At 41.3% G+C, this 18,112-nt stretch overlaps 1 protein-coding gene across 2 annotated transcripts in view; it reads left to right on the top strand.

The window, feature by feature from the left end:
* Positions 1 to 18,112, top strand: part of ABCC1 (ATP binding cassette subfamily C member 1) — a 1,301,041-nt gene that overhangs the window by 691,120 nt on the left and 591,809 nt on the right. For both annotated transcript variants that reach the window (XM_044089159.1, XM_044089158.1), the window contains exon 15: positions 13,642 to 13,708. In XM_044089159.1, coding sequence (XP_043945094.1) covers positions 13,642 to 13,708 — 67 coding nt within the window. The remainder of the gene's footprint in view (positions 1 to 13,641; positions 13,709 to 18,112) is intronic.

Raw genomic sequence — 18,112 nt, 5'->3', positions numbered from 1 at the left:
AATGCCCTTCTAGACTGCCAATATACAAAAACACTTGTTCCCATAACAAGTGTCCAGGCTGTTCTTAAAAATATCTAAACTAGTACTTGCTTTAATGTAACGTGGTAGCCTGTTCCATGTATCAGCTGCTTTCTCAGAGAACCAATTAGTACACTTTTCATTCCTACAGAATCTTCTACATAGGTTGTCTGATGACTCTCTAGTACTTTTTGATAACCCAAAACATTCCCAGAGGTAGTTGTCTCTAAATGCCCTATATACCTGCACAAGATCTCCTTTTAGATATCTATAGGACCCACTGTACAAATTAGATATTTTAGTCTTTCATAATAACTTAAATTTTCACATCCATGGATGCCATTGGTGTATTTCCTGTGTATTCTTTCCAGTTTACCCCTGTATTTCTTATAAGGTTTCCATGTTGTTATTCCATACTCAAGTTTGGGTTTAATGTCACTAACAAACAATGACTTCATCATTTCTGATTTCCTAGACTTTATAAATCTTTTTATACAGCCTATAGTTCTATAACTATCACTAACCAGTTAGCTGATATGATTAGAAAAACTCGAAACTCGATCTACCCATATACCCAGGTCCTTAAATGAATCTACAATTTCAATCACTATGTGCTGTATTAAATATTCACCTTTCAATTTATGTCTCCCAAATCTCATATACTTAGTTTTTAATGTATTTAATCAGCATATTATTCTCCTGTGCCCAAATGGTCAATTCAGTCAAGTTCTTTTGCAGACATGTCTTATCTGTAACACATGTAATCAGTTTACCCAATTTCTGGCCATCTGCGTATAGACCGTAGAATGCCTCAGATGAAAAAGTTAGGTCTGAAAGATACAATCTAAAGAAGTAAGGGCCTAGGACAGAGCCCTGTCGGACACCCTGACTGTAACCAGGAATTTCACCTGTCCAATTGCTGTTAGATACTTGCCATGTCCTATTTATAAGCCAAGCAGCTATCCATCTTATCAAGAGTACATCAGTATCTAGTTCTAATTTATTGATCAGTGTTTTGTGTATGCCCTGTCAAATGCTGAAGTTAAATCTATATAAATTGCATCACAACACATGTTTTCATTTATAGCTGCAGTTGTATTGTTATAGACCATCACGTCACAGGTGGTAATAGATCTATTTTCAACATATGCATGTTGTGACATATTGTTTCAAATCCCAACCTGTCCAATTCTGGCAATACCTTATCCAATATTAACTTCTCCATTACTTTTCCACAACATGAAAGTAGACTTAAGGGTCTATGTGACTGGGTTTTGTAGACAGGTTTAATAAACATGTCTCACATCTTGAGGAATCTCCCCATATTTATATGACCCAGTAAATAATAGATATAATGGTACTGCAAGTTCTTGCTGAAGTGTTCTGAGGTCATTATTACTTATTCCTTCTCCTCCCTATACTACTTTGAATGCAGTTTGTGCAATTCTTTTTCAATATAATCTAATTTGATTCCAGTATCTGAGGTTACATGGATGTCACTAGAACAACTTATCACACCCTTTGTGGAGCCAAACTGTTTTGCGCAAGATTTTGTAAATATCTGTATGTCTTTACTCCTTCCACATCTTATGTATCTATAAAAAGGTTTCCTATTGTGCTCAATATCTTTATATAAATCCTTCAAATTTGTCTTTATATATTTTTTTGCCTCTCACCTTAATCAGGTGTCTTATTCTTATGGAAATATAACCCCCTGACGTATGCCTAGATCCTGATGTTAAACATTATATATATTTTTTTCACTCAAACGATTTCTCTTTCAAAACTTTCCACATTCCATCTGCAGTTTTTTCCACCGAACACATCACTCCAGTTAGTTTTACATAGCGACTGTTTTGCTTCCATGTAATCTGTAATTAATTTTCTGTGCGTGGGTTTAGATTTCAGTTTGGCAGAATCATCTAGAAACAAATAAACCTTTATAGCCCCATGATCAATGCACATCAACAGTAGTGAAACTTAATGTGAAGTACCAGTAATTTCTTTAGGAACACAATGTCTAGTATGATGTTCTTCATCTCACATTGCTGCAGTCATAACTAGTGGGTAGTCCGCTGTCCTCGGTCGGCCCGAATACCAAAGTATTAGGCTGGCGTCGGTCATGGGCGCTCAGATCTGACGTCAGTGCGTCATGGTATTAAAGCGCATAACCGACGTCATATCCTCAGTCTTTTTTGCCGCATGGTCCGAAGCAGAAGCAGCGTTTGCAAGTGCCGTTCGGCGTTCTGAAATTTTCGTATTCTGAGTTTCAGACCGAAACCAAGTTGGCTAAGTACCCGTTGGGAATATTTTTGTTTTTTCTTGCCTCAGTTAATTCCGGATGTCAGAAAAAGTGAATAATTGTATTTCTTGTGGGAAACCGATACCGCATAGGGATTACCACTCTCTTTGTATTCCTTGTTTGGGGCCTGAGCACGACGTAGTCGGGTGTCGCTTTTGTGCTAGGTTTAATAAGCGCACCATTAAACGTAGGTTAGATTGCGCTAGGCTTGTCTTCGGTAAGCGGTGTAATTACAATATGCCGTCGGATCCTCCGACGCCCGCTACCGCTAAGAAGCGCAAGGAAAAATCGTTAAGGTCCAAGCAGGATGAGTCGTCCGTTCCGGACGCCGGTTCTTTAGAAACTACGGTGGAATCTGTGGATCCAGCCGAGGTTTCAGCTGAGTCTCAGGGGGAGACGTTAATTTTGCAGGATGTGGCCTCTCAGGAGTCAGGTCAGGCTGAGGGGGCCTCTCAGGTTGCAGTACTCCCTTCTTTGCCTAAGGGGGTTAGGCCTTCTCCTTCTGTCTCTAAGGTACCTTCTAAGGGCAGGCCTGGTTTGCTTTCCTCAGGTGTCAGTCCTAGTTCTGCAGGTTCTGTGCCTAAAAAACACATGCTTAAAATGGCAGAAGATTTAATTTCCTTAATCAGGGGTTCTATGCCCCCTCCAGATAAGAGGCCTAGGGTGGAGCCAGAGGGGGAATGTTTAGAACAGGCTTCAGATTACTCAGAGTCTTCGGCTGAAGACACTCAGGATTTTCCTCCTTATTCTGATTCAGACGCAGAGGATTCCAGTCCTTCTGCTTCTCCTCCAGAGGATTTTTCTTTTTCAGAAACCCTGCATTCTATGAGGGAGCATTTTAAATGGGAGGGCCAGGATTTCTCGGATTCCCGAAAGAGGCTTAGGGAATTTTTGTTTTTACCACAACATCGGCCCTTAGCTATACCTCCTGTTTTGGATGTTGTTCAGGATGTTTTCTCTAAGGCTTCCCTTAATCCAGACTCTTTGCCTCTTGCGCCAGTTAAACCAGATGGGTATTACAGAGTGCCTGAGGCTCATAAATATCTGTATAAGAGCCCAAGAGCTGACCCAGAAACTATTAGCCAGGGACCTAAGGGTGTCAGGGCTTCTGTTGTAAAGAATCCAGTTCCTATGGATAAAGATTCTAGAGCTTTGGATAGGTGGGGTAAGAAAGTGTACACCTCTTCCACTCTAGCTATGAGGGCTTTAAATTGCCAGTTTCATATGTTGAAGTACCAGAATTTTCTCCTTACTCAGTTAAAATCTAAGGTAGATGCTTTGGCAGAGGGCATAGAGTGTAAGGAATTACAGGATTTGGTTCATGCCTCTGATCAGGTGGGTAAGCATTCTTTACAGTGTGGTTTCGATGCTTTACAGGCTTCTTCCAGGGTGGCTGCCACTGGATCAGTTATTCGCAGGCACGCCTGGCTTAAGGATCAGAATTTGTCAGAGCATGTTAAAGCTAGAATTTTAGATGCTCCTTTACAGTCTGAAGTTTTGTTTGGTTCTCCTGTGGAGTCTGTCTTAAAGAAAATGGAAGACAAGGCTAAGTCTATGCAGACTGTTAAAGATTTTTTGCAGGTGCAGCCCCCTAAGTTTAGCAGGAATTGGCCTACTAAGGGTTGGGCTTATCCTTCTTCTGATTTACAGTCTAGGGGCAGATCTAGGCGTGGTAGGGGCAGAGCTCAGAGTTCTTTCAGGCTTAGAACGTGGAGTTCCCCTGCACAATCTACAGGTGAGGGCAGGGGCCAGTCCTTTCGTAAACAGGCCCAATGACCTGCATCTTCAGCTGCCAGATCCCTCCTGTCTGGCAGCACCTTTGGGAGGAAAGTTGGCACTCTTCAAGCAAAATTGGCTTTTAGTCACCCAGGACAAATGGGTGTTGGACATTATAGACCGAGGCTACAAGTTTTATTTCCACACATTGCCTCCTTTCAAGGGCATGCCAGACGTTCCTCCTCAGCAAAGGGTAGAGGCTCAAAAGCAGATTTCTTTGCTCTTCAAATGGGGGCTATACAGCAGGTCCCTCTGTCAGAAGTGGGCCTAGGATTTTATTCTCGCCTGTTTCTTGTACCAAAGAAAGGAAACACTTGGAGGCCAATTTTGGATTTATCTATCCTCAACACATACCTGGACATTCCAAAATTCAAAATGTTGACGTTGCAACAACTTCTGCCTCTGTTGGGCAAAGATCACTGGATGGTAACTCTGGATCTCAAAGAGGCTTATCTTCATGTTCCTATCAGGCCCAGTTGCAGCAGATTCCTGCGTTTTCGGGCTGGGACTTTACATTATCAGTTCTCTGCATTGCCCTTTGGCTTATCTACTGCGCCCAGGGTGTTCACAAAGGTTCTGGCTCCGGTGATAGCCTTCCTAAGGTTAAGAGGAATTCAAATTTATCCTTATTTGGACGATTGCCTGATTCTTGCTCAAGACAAAAACAAGCTTCTTCACCATCTACAGTATGTTATGGCAGTGTTAAGGTGCCTAGGGTATTGTGTGAACGAAACAAAGTCCAGTCTAGTACCCTCTCAGGAAATGTGCTTTCTGGGTGTGAGACTGAATACAGCTTCCCAGATGGCCTTTTTGACCCTGGACAAACAAAGAAACCTTACTCTTTACTTCCAACAATTGTCTCTACGGTCCAGGCTGACTGCAAGGACAGTCCTTCAAGCCTTGGGGTTCATGGCATCTTGTATTCTGGTGCTTCCCAATGCCAAACTGCATATGAGGAAGCTACAATGGTATCTCAAAATGTATCGACGCAACACTGCCACGATCTGGACACTGTCATTCAGATAATACCTTGCATTCAAAAGGAATTTTTGTGGTGGGCTCAGGAATGTCACCTAAACAAGGGACTCTCTGTGACCCGACCAGAGGCGAGTCAGATTTTAACGACAGATGCCTCGGGCAAGGCTTGGGGAGCTCACCTCAATGGAAAATGGGTTCAAGACACGTGGCCTGCCAGACTTCAACATTTACATATCAACTTGAAGGAGATGTTAGCAGTCCAATTTGCATTGATGGCTTTCAAGGATCTACTTCACCCAGGACAAGTGTTGATTCAAACAGACAACACAACTGTTATGTGGTACATCAACAAGCAAGGGGGAACCCATTCGTACCCTCTTTGCAGGCAAGCTATGATTTTGTGGGAGACTGCTCTCGGTTTGCACCTCACTCTTCAGGCAAGGTTTCTGCCAGGAGCACAGAACTCCTTAGCAGATGTTTTGAGCAGACAGATGGTGGATCCCCACGAGTGGAAATTGGATCCTCATGTATTTTGACAGTTGACAGTGATATGGGGGACTCCAGACATAGATCTGTTCGCTTCTCCACTAAATTTCCAGTTGCCAAAGTTTTGCACAAAGATGTTTCATCCAAAAGCTTGGAGAGTGGATGCTCTATCATTCAGTTGGAGCAATCTTCATGTCTATGCCTTTCCTCCTCTGCCTCTCCTTCCCAAGGTGCTCTTGAAGGTCAGACAAGACAAGCCCTCCATGATTCTAATAGCTCCAGATTGGCCTCGACAGCACTGGTACCCTCTGCTGAGGAGTTTAGTAAGGGAGCCTCCTTGGCCTTTGCCTTCAATTCCACACCTTTTGTCTCAGGCAGGCAATCATTTCCTCAATGTCAGGATTCAGTCCCTGCATCTAACAGCCTGGCATATTCTGTTCTAGAACCTGGAGGGTCGCAGCTTCCTCAACAAGTTTTGGATGTTATTTTGGAGGCCAGAAGGCCTAGTACAAGGAAAGTTTATGCAGATAAATGGAGGAGATTTTTTATTTGGAGCAAAGCAAAGAGCTTTGATGTTTCCAGGCCTGATTTGAGTGTTTCTCTTCAATATCTTATGGAATTATTAGACAAGGGTTTGTCTTTCTCCTCTGTAAAAGTTCATGCTGCAGCCATTTCTGCTCACTATGACTGTGACCCACCATTATTCTCTCATCCTTTGTTTAAGCAATTTCTTAGAGGGGCAAAGAACATAAGACCCCAGCAGAGAGCTCCTACTCCTTCCTGGGATCTTAATTTTGTGTTGGAAAAGCTTACTTTACCTCCTTTTGAACCTGCAGCTACGTCTGAGTTAAAGTTTTTGTCTTGGAAGACTGCTTTTTTGTTGGCCATTACATCTGCTAGAAGGGTATCTGAATTACAGGCTTTGATGGCAGTTGAACCCTTCCTGATTTTTCATAAGGATAGGGTATCTCTGCGTACTAACCCTACTTTTATGCCTAAAGTGGTTTCAAATGTGGCCTTGAACCAATCTATTCATTTGCCTACTTTTTATGCTGATCCCCAAAATAAAGGGGAGAAAATTTTGCACACTTTGGATATTCACAGGCAGTTGCGTTATTATTTGAGCAGGACTAAACGGTTCAGACAGTCTCAACAGTTGTTTGTTTCTTTTGCTTTGGCCTCTCAGGGGAAACCTGTTTCAAAACAAACTATTTCTAAGTGGATTGGCCATTGTATTGCTTTTTGTTATTGTCATCATGGTAAGGAGATTCCGGCTGGAATCAGACCTCATTCCACTAGGGCTACTGACACTTCTACTGCTTTTTTAAGGAGTGTAGCTACTAAAGATATTTTGGAGGCAGCTACTTGGAGTTCAGTGCACACTTTTTCTAAACATTACCATCTCCCTCTTTATTTCAAATCTAGGGCTGGGGTTGCCACTGCAGTCTTACAGGGCATGTTAGCAGCTCCCAATGCTTTATGATTTTGCCAGCCTCCCTTTTACCTTTGCTTTGGGATTCTACCCACTAGTTATGACTGCAGCAATGTGAGATGAAGAACATAGTACAGTTTTGTACCTACCATAAATGTAGATGTTCGAAGATCCACATTGCTGCAGTCCAATTTACCCTCCCTCCTTCCCCTCTGTAGTTTGGAGTAGTTGTATGGTTTGGGTGGTAGAGGTTGTTTGTACATGTGTCTTGGTGGTTTTTCTATTTTTGGCTGTGGCCTTTCTTTTTGGGCCTTCTGACATCTGGGGCAAGAAAAGACTGAGGATATGACGTCGGTCATGCGCTTTAATACCATGACGCACTGACGTCAGATCTGAGCGCCCATGACCGACGCCAGCCTAATACTTTGGTATTCGGGCCGACCGAGGACAGCGGACTACCCACTAGTTATGACTGCAGCAATGTGGATCTTCGAACATCTACATTTATGGTAGGTACAAAACTGTACTTTACATTTCCTGGTTGTTATTTTTTTTACAGTCTGAAGCGATTGTTCCTGAAAATATGTTGTGAATAATTTCCTTACTAATGTTGTTAAATCAATATTTTTCTAATCAGTTTCTAGTAAATTTATGTCGCCAGCTAATATTATTCTTCCCTTCTGTGTTTCATGCAATAAATGTATGAATTCCTTTAGGTCATCAGCGCTTGACTTTGGTAGTCTATACAATCAACAATTGTTAAATGTTCCAGGGTTGTCTTCGTCACAGTTACACAGTCTATAGTATTGGTTTTATCACTGAACATGTAATAATTACAGGTCTCATAGCTGTCTTTAATCCTTGCCATAACACCTTTACCTGATTTTTTTTTGTTAGAATATCTGTTACAGTAAAAACATTTATACCCTGACAGAACTGGTTTCCAGTCATTGTTCTTTAACTTTGTTTTGCAAACAATAACACTATCAGTCTTGTGGAAATGCAGCAAATTTCCAGTTAAAAAAAATGTATTGTTAATGCTACTAGCATTAACAACCATCAGAGATGCATCAAATGTTGCTATCTGTGAACTTCAATTTTCAACCAGGCAAAAATCCTGCCTAGTGTTTGTCAAATGTTGCAAAAATTTTCTTCCCCTGATCTTGACAAATGCACTCCATCCTGTTTGAACACGTGTGCCCAAAATGCTGCTTGGATGCTCTACATATTTCCATTTCTTAAAATGGGACATTTTTCCATGTAGGTATTTACCCCCAAAAATCTTTTCATTCACTGTGACCGGACTTTCATTTCTGTATGTGATTTATGAAAAATGCATCCTAACACCAATACAAGCTGTACTATGTAAGTTCCCTACTAACAGTCAGCGAGTCCTTGTGGATGAGATAATTTGTACTGACATAAATAAAAACAGATCCGTACTTAATTACATTAAGGTGTTCCAAGGTTTGTCAAACATTCTGTTTTTGCTCCTGCATAACACTATTCAATGTTCATTATCTTCTCTGCAAACATGGGTATCAGTTCCTCTAATAGAATCTCCAATTACAAGAATATCTTTTCTGACCAGATCTGAAGAATCTTCAACTTTTAATACAGTAATATCTGCACAAAGGAATAATCTTCATCACCATTAGTCTTATTAATCCCACTGTTTTCATTGCGTATTACATTTGCAAGCATACAGTTCTCATCCAGCCAGCTTTGTACATCCACATCTTGAGTCATGTAGTCATGTGTCTTTCTGTTCTTTTTTCTTGCAGTGATGTTCTTCAATCCTTCCTCATTCAATTTTGATTTCTTCCTTTTCACCTGACGCTTGCCTCTTTTTTTCTACCTTCTCTTTTGTAAAAAATGATGGCCTTTTCTGTAGACTGAAGATTTTCTGATAGAAAAATGTTATCCTTCCCTGTAATTATTGTGTTCATTCTCTGTAATTTTTGTGTTACATAACAAAGCAGTGTCCTTTTTAGTTTCTATTCTCTTTATAGACGTTTATAAGTGTATTTTTCTTCCTTTCTTTTTTTTTTTGTTTCCTTCTAAACACTGTGAATCCTCAGATTGCTGAATATTTGCCTCCAGAATTCCAAAGTTGTCAGGGGCATTGTCTTGTGTCATAGGGGTTGAATGATCTTTACAGACAATAGACGCATCATTTCCTAAATGTGTTCTATTTGCTCTTGCCTAACATTATTTATCTCACCAGTCCAGTAATTAATATATTTAACAACAGTTCTCCGAGCTGTGTAATTGCACAAGTGCAATCATCATCAGTAAGTCTAGATTTACATCTAATAATGGTAAGTAAATCATCCAACTTTTTACATGAGGAACACGGATCGCAGTGTCATCAGCTGTTACCTTGAAATATGCATAACATTTATTAAACTATACAAGATATTTGTGCTTTAGCTAATCATTAATGGTATACTCATTTAAGGAATCCATATTAAGCTTCAAATGAATAAAAAATTATAAAAGGAAAGAATAATCAAAATCGATAACCAGAGAATTCAAAGAAAAATCAAATTCTATGAGAAAAATAGGTCATTGTTCCCCTCTACTAGTCACTCATTAGACCCATTATAGAGTACAACACCCCTTTTGGAATGTACCTCACAAGACATCTGCAGCAGCTGGAAAGGCCACAGAAGTACCTCACAAAGAGGATTACTGGCCTCAAACAAATGCCCTATACTGACCATCTCAAAAAACTCCAGCTTTACTCTGTAGTATATCGCCTGGTGATCTCTGCCTAACATATAAAGCTATGTCAAACCCAGAGCTGTTGGACATGCTACACCTAAAGAAATCACAATCCCTCCGAGCTACATGCTCTGAGGACCTGCACCTTGTCACCACAATAAACAGGACATACTGGAGGGATAGATTCCTGTCGCAGAGACTTCCTATACTCTGGAACAAGCTACCCATCTATGTCAAGCAAAGTTCTTCATTAACACTCTTCAAGAAAAATCTTTGAGTGGATGGGAAATAGGAAATGCACCCTGGGGATCACTTCTGTGTGTCTGCTGGACAGTGGCATAGGAAAATAACTTTCTTGGGTGGCGTAAGCTATGGAACCTTGCTGGCTAGACTTACGTAGGCCCTTGGGTCGATAGCCTAGTACCTACCTATGAACAAGAAGTATACAACTAAATATTTAAGTAAATACAGTTAAGTTGTTCTGATCATACAAGTTCTAAAAGTCAGACAAAAGCTGTAATTCTTTGCAGTCACACTTTTTAACCATAAAGAGGAGTAAATCCTAAGCCAAGATAAGATAGATAAGCTCTGGATTGTCCTCTTTATAGACTTTGTGAATTTACAGCTGACTAGGCCCTTTGGGGTGGCTAGAGCTTGCTTTTCTAATGCCTATCCCTTTCAAACAACCAACAGTGAAAATTAAAGGTAAAACAACAAAGGATAAATCAAAGTAAATCTTGTCTAAAAGCTAGCCCTTCCTTCCTACAAACAGTAAAGAAAAAAAAAATAGTGGTAAAAAAATAAAATATAACTTCAACTAAAACTTCTTACCAGTCACCTCCACAGTAAATTACAAATCAAGATAAGAATGTTCAGATAAGATCAGTTTACTAGGTTTGGAAGGAGTTTGTTTTTTTTTCCCCTGGTGACTCTGATATGGATGTGGTAGTAAGTATTGTGGTGTTTGATTTCTGCTGAGGCGTAGTCTTTATTTGACTTTGGAGACTTGGACAATAACTTTTTTACAGCCTCAGTGCATGATCTTTTTCCCAGTGTTTTAATTTGGTCTTTAAGTGAGTAGTAGCACCTTAGCACATCCTGCTACTGGGTATGGCTCTGTCATTTCTTGCTAAGAAGTAAAATTTCATTTGAAGTTCCTGCCCCTGTACAGTGCAGTTTTGTATGATGCTGGGCAAAGAGCAGCTCAGCGGTGTAGCTGACCTAAGGAATCAAAAAATAAATGGGGAAAAAAAACAGCTTTTGGTTTCAGCCAGTAATACTAGCTTCCTAGAAACAGCAGTGCCTTATCCTCTCCAACAGAACAATTGTTAGTATCTCTGACTGCCCACACACATGACCAAAACAAGGCCTTTTTTTAAATTTTGTAGTACTAATAATTATGCAAATAATAAGGATCATCTTCCCCAAAAGTCCATTAGGTGTCCATTTGAGCAACATGGTTGTGGTCTGGTGTATCAACAAGCATGGAAAACAGCAAACAGAAGATATAGATGGGTCACCCTGCTATGTATATCTTCACTGGCCCCCATACAAAAAAAATTGCTGGCTACACTGCAGAACAGGGTACACACAAATAATAAGCAACAATTATAATTGTATATGCTTGGAGAGCTGTGATCAAGTCAGCAACTAGGTAGCAACATACTTTACTAATGGTATGAGATCATTATTCCCTCTGTATGCAAACAGGTGAGCTCCAGAGTCTAAGATTAAAACTATTTCACAACAAAACTTTAGTTCAGTCCCAATTCCCTTAGCTCTGCTCAAAACAACATTTAATTTCTGTAAGATTAAAAGCTCTAACGTAGTGTATTTCTTAGTGTAACTTCACTCCCCCTCGGCTCAGAAGTACCACAGGGGTCCATATTAGGCCCTCTACTATTTAATATATTTCTAAATGACTTCCATCAGTGTATTCCTAATGCCCAGCTCGTCCAATATGCAGATGACTCCAAAATAATCTGCTCTGCTAAAACCCTCCCCATACTACAGAAACTAACCCAGGAAGCCTTCCTATCAACTGAGAACTGGATGGTAATCAATCACCTAGCACTTAAATGCTTCTACATCCAAAATTGTGATATTCACCCCCTCAAAGTATACTAAAATTGCCAACTCTTTCTCCATAACTAGGCAAAACAGGGCCCCCTATAAAAATTGTATCCCATACAAAGCTACTAGGTGTCACGATCAGCAAACAGCTTAAATTTTGACATGCATCTCCAAACAAATATAAAGAAAACCCACCAAAAACTATGCTTACTCTACCATCACAACCGCTTCCTTACTCCCTCAACCAAACATGTCCTTTCTTCCACCTACCTCATACACTCCCTCTTGTATGGTACCCCCAGGGTTGCCAGATTTCCGACTGGCCAGGTAGGGACAAAAAAAATAAAAGGTCTTTCATGCTAAGTGAAGACCAAAAAAAAAAAAAAAAAGAAACAAACTTACTTGTGTTTAATGCGGAACATCAGGCAGTTCCTCATTAAACACAAGTAGCTTCATGTTTAGCGATTTCTGATTGGCCCATATGCCTGTACACTGTCTAGTTTCCTACCTAATTTTCCACCTACGTCTGTGCTCCTTACTTCTTCCTTCTATACCTGTGTTTTCACTCTACCTATTAGTTGTTAGTTTCCCTCTTATCTGTTTCTTGTTTCTTTTGTAATCTGACTTGAGAAGTTCACTTGCATAGACTATGTAAATGTATATACATGTAGCTAGTACCTTTGATTGCTCTGTAAAAGCATTTTGTACTATTATTTCTTTTTTGTACATCTTTTATTTCACTGTATACTACAAATTTTGTATACTTTGTAACATTTTGTTGGTACATTTGTCTAATTACTTTATTACTTGTTTAACCTTGTTGGAGCTTTTCTCCCCAGGACTCCATTGAAAACGGGCTCCTTCGGCCCAATGGGCTATCCTGGTAAACAAATGGTAAAATAAATAAAAATAAATAAATGCAGGCCTAGCTTGTAGCAGTCCTATAGGAGTCCCCACAGTACCTGTGACTGTCCAGTACCTTCTTTCTTGGCTTTTTTTAAGGGGATACCAGCACTTTGTAAACTTAGGGGATCTAAAATTTCCACTTACTGTACTGTTGTAAATCACTACATGTGTAATTGTTTATTATTTGAATTTACCCTGTTATGCGTGCAAATTTCTTGTAACTTGTTTGCATACTTGTTTATCCCTTTTTTCTTTTTTTTTTCAAGCCTGGTTCATGGCTGAAAAGGGTCAACTGATTAATGCACTTAACTAGTTACCAAGTAGAAATAAACAGTCATCAAGATGAATGCCGAGCTGCTTAGTTATTGGAATGAGCAGACAGTCTGACGAGGTGAAGGTGCTAAGCAGGTTCTAAGGCCTGCTGTATATAGTCCTGTTACTGATGTTGGACACACTTTTGCAGATATAGCTTTATGGCAAATATGCAACTTTAATTTCTTTTGAAAGGGATCATAACTGGATTTCTAAAGCCATACAGAGTCTCAAACTTTTTGCTTTCTGTACTTTTGTGATCTGTACTTCACATGCTGCGAGATGTAAGGGAAAGGCTAAGTAAAATACAAGTAAAACTGTTCCCTGTCCTAGCTTACCATTTAAAACATGAACATATTTAATTTAAGATTCCTTCTGCTGAAGATATTACCTCAAAAAGTGCTTCCTTTTTAGCACATTAAAGGGAAGGAACTGAAAGATTTCATTTTGGAGGTGTCATGGGGTCAGTGGCAACTTGCCTCAAAGGGCTAAATTTAGTGTCTCTTGTGTAAAGTAAATGTACTAAAGGTAAACATTGTACCATTTAAACATGACATCTGTAGTTTGAAAGCAGAACAGTGCTGTTGTTGGCATTTGTAAGCTCATCTTTAATGATTTATTTCTTTGTCAGCAAATGCCATTGTCATCAGTGAAGGAACGTTCAGCTGGTCTAGAACTGATCCTCCATGCCTCAAAGGGTAAGTTATGTGTCAAATTCTTGCTTTGTTCTCCAGTCCTGGTAATGTCCATTTGTCTTTGAAGCTGAACATAACAACCAGGGAGACTGATTTGCTGTAGACTGTGCTTAAGATGTTCGCATCCAGTCCTTCCTCAAGTTCATAGTCCGCGATCCAGTCGGCAGGCAGCGATTAGTCTGGGTCAGCCGCCGTACAGGGCGCAGTAGTCCCACGCCATAGCGCCATCCTTTTAATGGCGGGTCCTGCCAGGGCCATGTCAGCGCAAGAGTTGGTTGCGTGCTGCAATGCGATCTTTGGCGAAAACCGAGTTTCAGACCTAATCAGAGTTGGTTGGCACTGCGAGTTTCAAATTTAAATTTTGCAACAGCATTTTACCGGATGTCAGAAAAGTTTTTTCCTGTATTTGCAAACAGGAGATAATAACTGTATTTTGTGGTATACCTGTTGTTCTTAGGGTTACCATATATTTGACGTGGTAAATTGATACTTCATAGGGCATACCATAAAAACACTATACCGCCTAGGCTGCTATTGTGACGGAGTTTGTTGTTGCCGCCTGCGAGGCATAACTGTTGGGCCGGATGCTGGAGGCGGTTTAATTATAAAAGGCCGGTGGAAGCCGCGGGCCTCGCAGCCAGAAGCCCGGGCGGCGCCAGCTGGCCTACCGGCAAGAAGCTGTGCAGCCAACGGCAGCGCAGAGTTTATTGGGAGTTCCAGAGCCAGCAGCTAGAGCCGCAGGGAACCGCTTCTCAGCAGGCAGTCCAGGCACTGTTACAAGGTAGAGTGACAGTTCTTGAGGGGTCCACTCAGAGGTGACTGTTCTTCTCAGTTGCCAGTTCTCTTAGAGGGGCTCCTAGTAGTGCTGTGAGAGCCTCTTCTCCCAAGGTTTCTGCATTCTGGGCTTAGGCTGTCATTTTCAGTTGTTCTTCTAAAGAAACTTCTTTAAAATAAGGAGGTAAACATATCTCACTGATGGAGAGTTCTACTATGATATGGCTAGAGGTTCTTTGCACTCATGATTAGTTAGCAGGGAACCAGACTTTGATAGTTTTGAACAGTGTTCAGAGGTACTCAGATTTGGATGATTCTGACTTGCTTTCTTACTTTCTCTGATGATTCTCTGATGTGGTGGGAGCTTATTCCTACAGCTACTCCTCCTGGAGGATCTCTCATTTTCACTGCTTGCCCTCAATGAGGGAGCACACAGGACCTGAGCTTTTCCTCCCAGGATAGGAAATTAAGGGGGAGGGCCCAGATGTGAGGCAGCCCAGGAAAAGGCTGTGGCTATTCTGTTCTGTGCCCATGTGCTGCCCTTTCCTATGCCTCCTGTGTGAACCCCTTTGCCTTGTCCTCCTGCCTGCTCCCCCCCTCCTTATACTCCTCCTTAAGCTCATAAGAAACTGTTATAGAAGGCTATCTAGACCCAGAAGCTCATTTCTATGGTTAAAAAGGTAAGGTTTCTCTGTGGGTTAAAAAGCAAGTCCTGTGGATAAAAAAAGAAAGAAAGTTTGATTGGTGCTTCCACTGTTAGGTATGCTGTTCTCCACCATAGGTTTCATGAGATTATTGAATTCCATTCATATGCTTTTCAAAGGGTCAACCTAATAAAATTTCACACTAAAAGGTGGACAATTAAAATCTAAGGTGGATGGTGTGTAGCTGAGCTTTGTGGTTTGGATCATGTGTTGGAACAAGTGGGTAAGCATCAGTGGTTGATGGTTTTGAGGCCTCTATGTGGTGGTTTCGATGTCAGCATTGAGGGTGGAAGAGTCAGCCTGCCCTCCTGGATCAGAAGGCATGTATTCTGGATGAAGTTTAGGGATTTGATGTCTTTATTTTCTGATGTATTGTTTGGATCGCCTGTGGAAGCAGTTTTTGAAGAAAATGGGAGTTGGAAAAGAAGAAGCTGGGAGGTTAAAAGATTTTGCAGTTGCAGCAAATTGCTTGCTATTCATTGCCAGTGGGTTTTGGAGATATCCTAGTGGGGGGCCTAGTCTCTTAGTGGTAGAGGAGTGTTGAGGGTCCCTCTGGGGTAGGTCTAGGCGGGTAGGGCAGGGGTTCCTGGTAGGACTCTTCTCCTGCCCAGGCAGGGGGAGACCCAGAGTAAAGGACCCAATAGATTGCAGGGGGACAGCTCTCTTTCCGCCAAGACCACCTTTCTCGCCTGGCAGCCCTTTCAAGTAGAATTCAAATTTAATTACCAAAAATTTGGGAGACTGTATCTCAGGACAAATGGTATGTTGGATGTCTTTCATACAATGCCAGATTTTATTTCCATACAATGCCAAAGGCTCAAAGGCCATACAATGCCCTCCTCCAAAAGGAAAAGTCTCAATTCCTCCTAAGCAAAAGGGGCTCAGGATCAAAGCATTTCCCCCAGTCCTGCCCAAAGAAAGGGGGCAGGATTTTATTCTATCCTGTCTCCTCAACAAGAGATTTTCAATTGATCCTACATTTTGCATTTTTCTCGTCAACACTTATCATGACATATCTGCTACATCCTTGGATGTTGGACATGCCCTCCAGATCACAAAGATCACTGGATGGATTTTACCTAAGCTGGCAAAAGATCACATGATAGGCTGCTATATCTCATTTCATGTCAGGGCTGGCTTCTGGAAAGTCTCTCATCATTACTCTCTGCATTCATTCTTCAACTGTCTATCTGGCTATCAGTAAAGGTTCAGGCTTCTGTTGGCACAGTGACTGCCTTCTTATACGCTCAAAGGTTCTCTGATTTCTTACTGCTTACTACAGGCTGCAAAATCTATGAAAAGGAAGACCTGATGCTAAGGCTGCTACAGGAAAATGGAAAGCAGGTGCTGTCCAGTCTAATAAAGTCCAGTGTATGTGCTTTCTGGGTGTGAGACTGAAGACATGTGCTTCATGGTTGTTCTAACTCTAGACAAGCCACAGAAGCCCATAACCCCTTGACACCAAACAACGGATATCTTTTTTACTTCCATCACAAACTGCATCAAATATCCAAAGACAGTCCTTCAAGCATCTTCAGGGGTTCATCTGATGGCAAATCTTCATTTTCCAATGCTGGCAGCTTCTATGGGAATATGGGCGCATGGTCTAGCAACAATGACACTGTCAAGGAAGGGAACAACACTGTCATTCAAGGAAATTGTCTCTGTAAGCCAATAATTTACCTTGTGGTGTCAAGGAAAACCACACCTTCAGGCACAGGACCGACAAACCTGGCCAAGGAATGTCACCTTAAACACGGGAGATGCTGTGACATTGCTTGGGAGACATGCTTGGGGACTTGCTTGGCAAGACAAGACAAGTGAGACAGGAGGACATAGCATTCTGGTATCACCACATGAACATAGCAGTCCAATTTGCATTAATGGCTTTCAATCAAAGGAGTTTGGGGCAGTCAAAAGGATTCTAAACAGAACACACAAACACATTCTCACCTACAATGTCAAACACAGGGAAACACACAGATACCCTCTATGCAGGCAAGCAATGATTTTATGGGAGATAATTATTGAGCTGTAAAAACCAAGCAACTAGGCAAGGTTTTGAGCACAGCCTCTGCTATAGCAGATGTGTGTGTTACAGACATCACATGATCCCGACGAAAAACTGACAAACATTCTTCAACAATTGACAGTGTCTTGGGGGAGGGTCTCCTAGACATAGATCTGTTCACTAAACTTCCACAACCCACCACCACCACCAGCAGTATTTCACATTGGGGTTTCATCACACAGCTTGAAAGTGGATGCTCTGTCAGTTGGAAGAACCTTCCCCTTTCCTCCTCTTCCTCTCCTCTACTTCTCCAAAAAGGTACTCAAAGGTCAGACAAGCCAGGCCAAGGGATTGATAGCTCCAGATTGGCCTCGCAACACTGGTACCCACTCCTCCTCCGAGTCTAGTAAAGAAGCTCCATGGCCTTTGCTCTGATTCCTCATCTGTTATCTCATGCTCAATGTCTTCTCTCTTTCATCTAACAGCCTGGCATATTCTGTATTGAACTCTGCAGGTCTCAGTTTCCTCAACAAGTTTTAAAATGTAGCTTAGAAAGCTAGTACAAGGAAAGTGTAAAAGTGTACGCAGAAGAAAAAAATTTGGAAGGCACAGCAAAAACAGAGCGCAATGATTTGCCTCTTTCTGAGCCTAATTTGAGTCAACACCTTTACTGAGTTATTATCAGGTCTTTTCTTTGTCCTTTATTAAAATTCATGCTGCAGCTTTTTCTGGCTCACTATGATTGTGACCCACCATTGTTTTCAAGATCTCTCTTCGTTCAGCAGTTTTCGAGGGCAAAAAAATAGGGCCCCCCGTGAGAGCCCTACCCCGCTTTGGGATCTCAATTTTGTGTTGCTTACACAACCTTTTGAGCCTGCTGCTGAAACTGAATTGAATACATTCATGGAGAACTCTGCT

Source organism: Protopterus annectens, chromosome 12.part0 (assembly GCF_019279795.1).
Source record: "Protopterus annectens isolate FY-2018-M chromosome 12.part0, PAN1.0, whole genome shotgun sequence".
Lineage (NCBI taxonomy): Eukaryota > Metazoa > Chordata > Ceratodontiformes > Protopteridae > Protopterus > Protopterus annectens.
The sequence above is the reverse complement of the archived record's forward strand: the minus strand, read 5'-3'. Positions and strand labels throughout refer to the sequence as shown.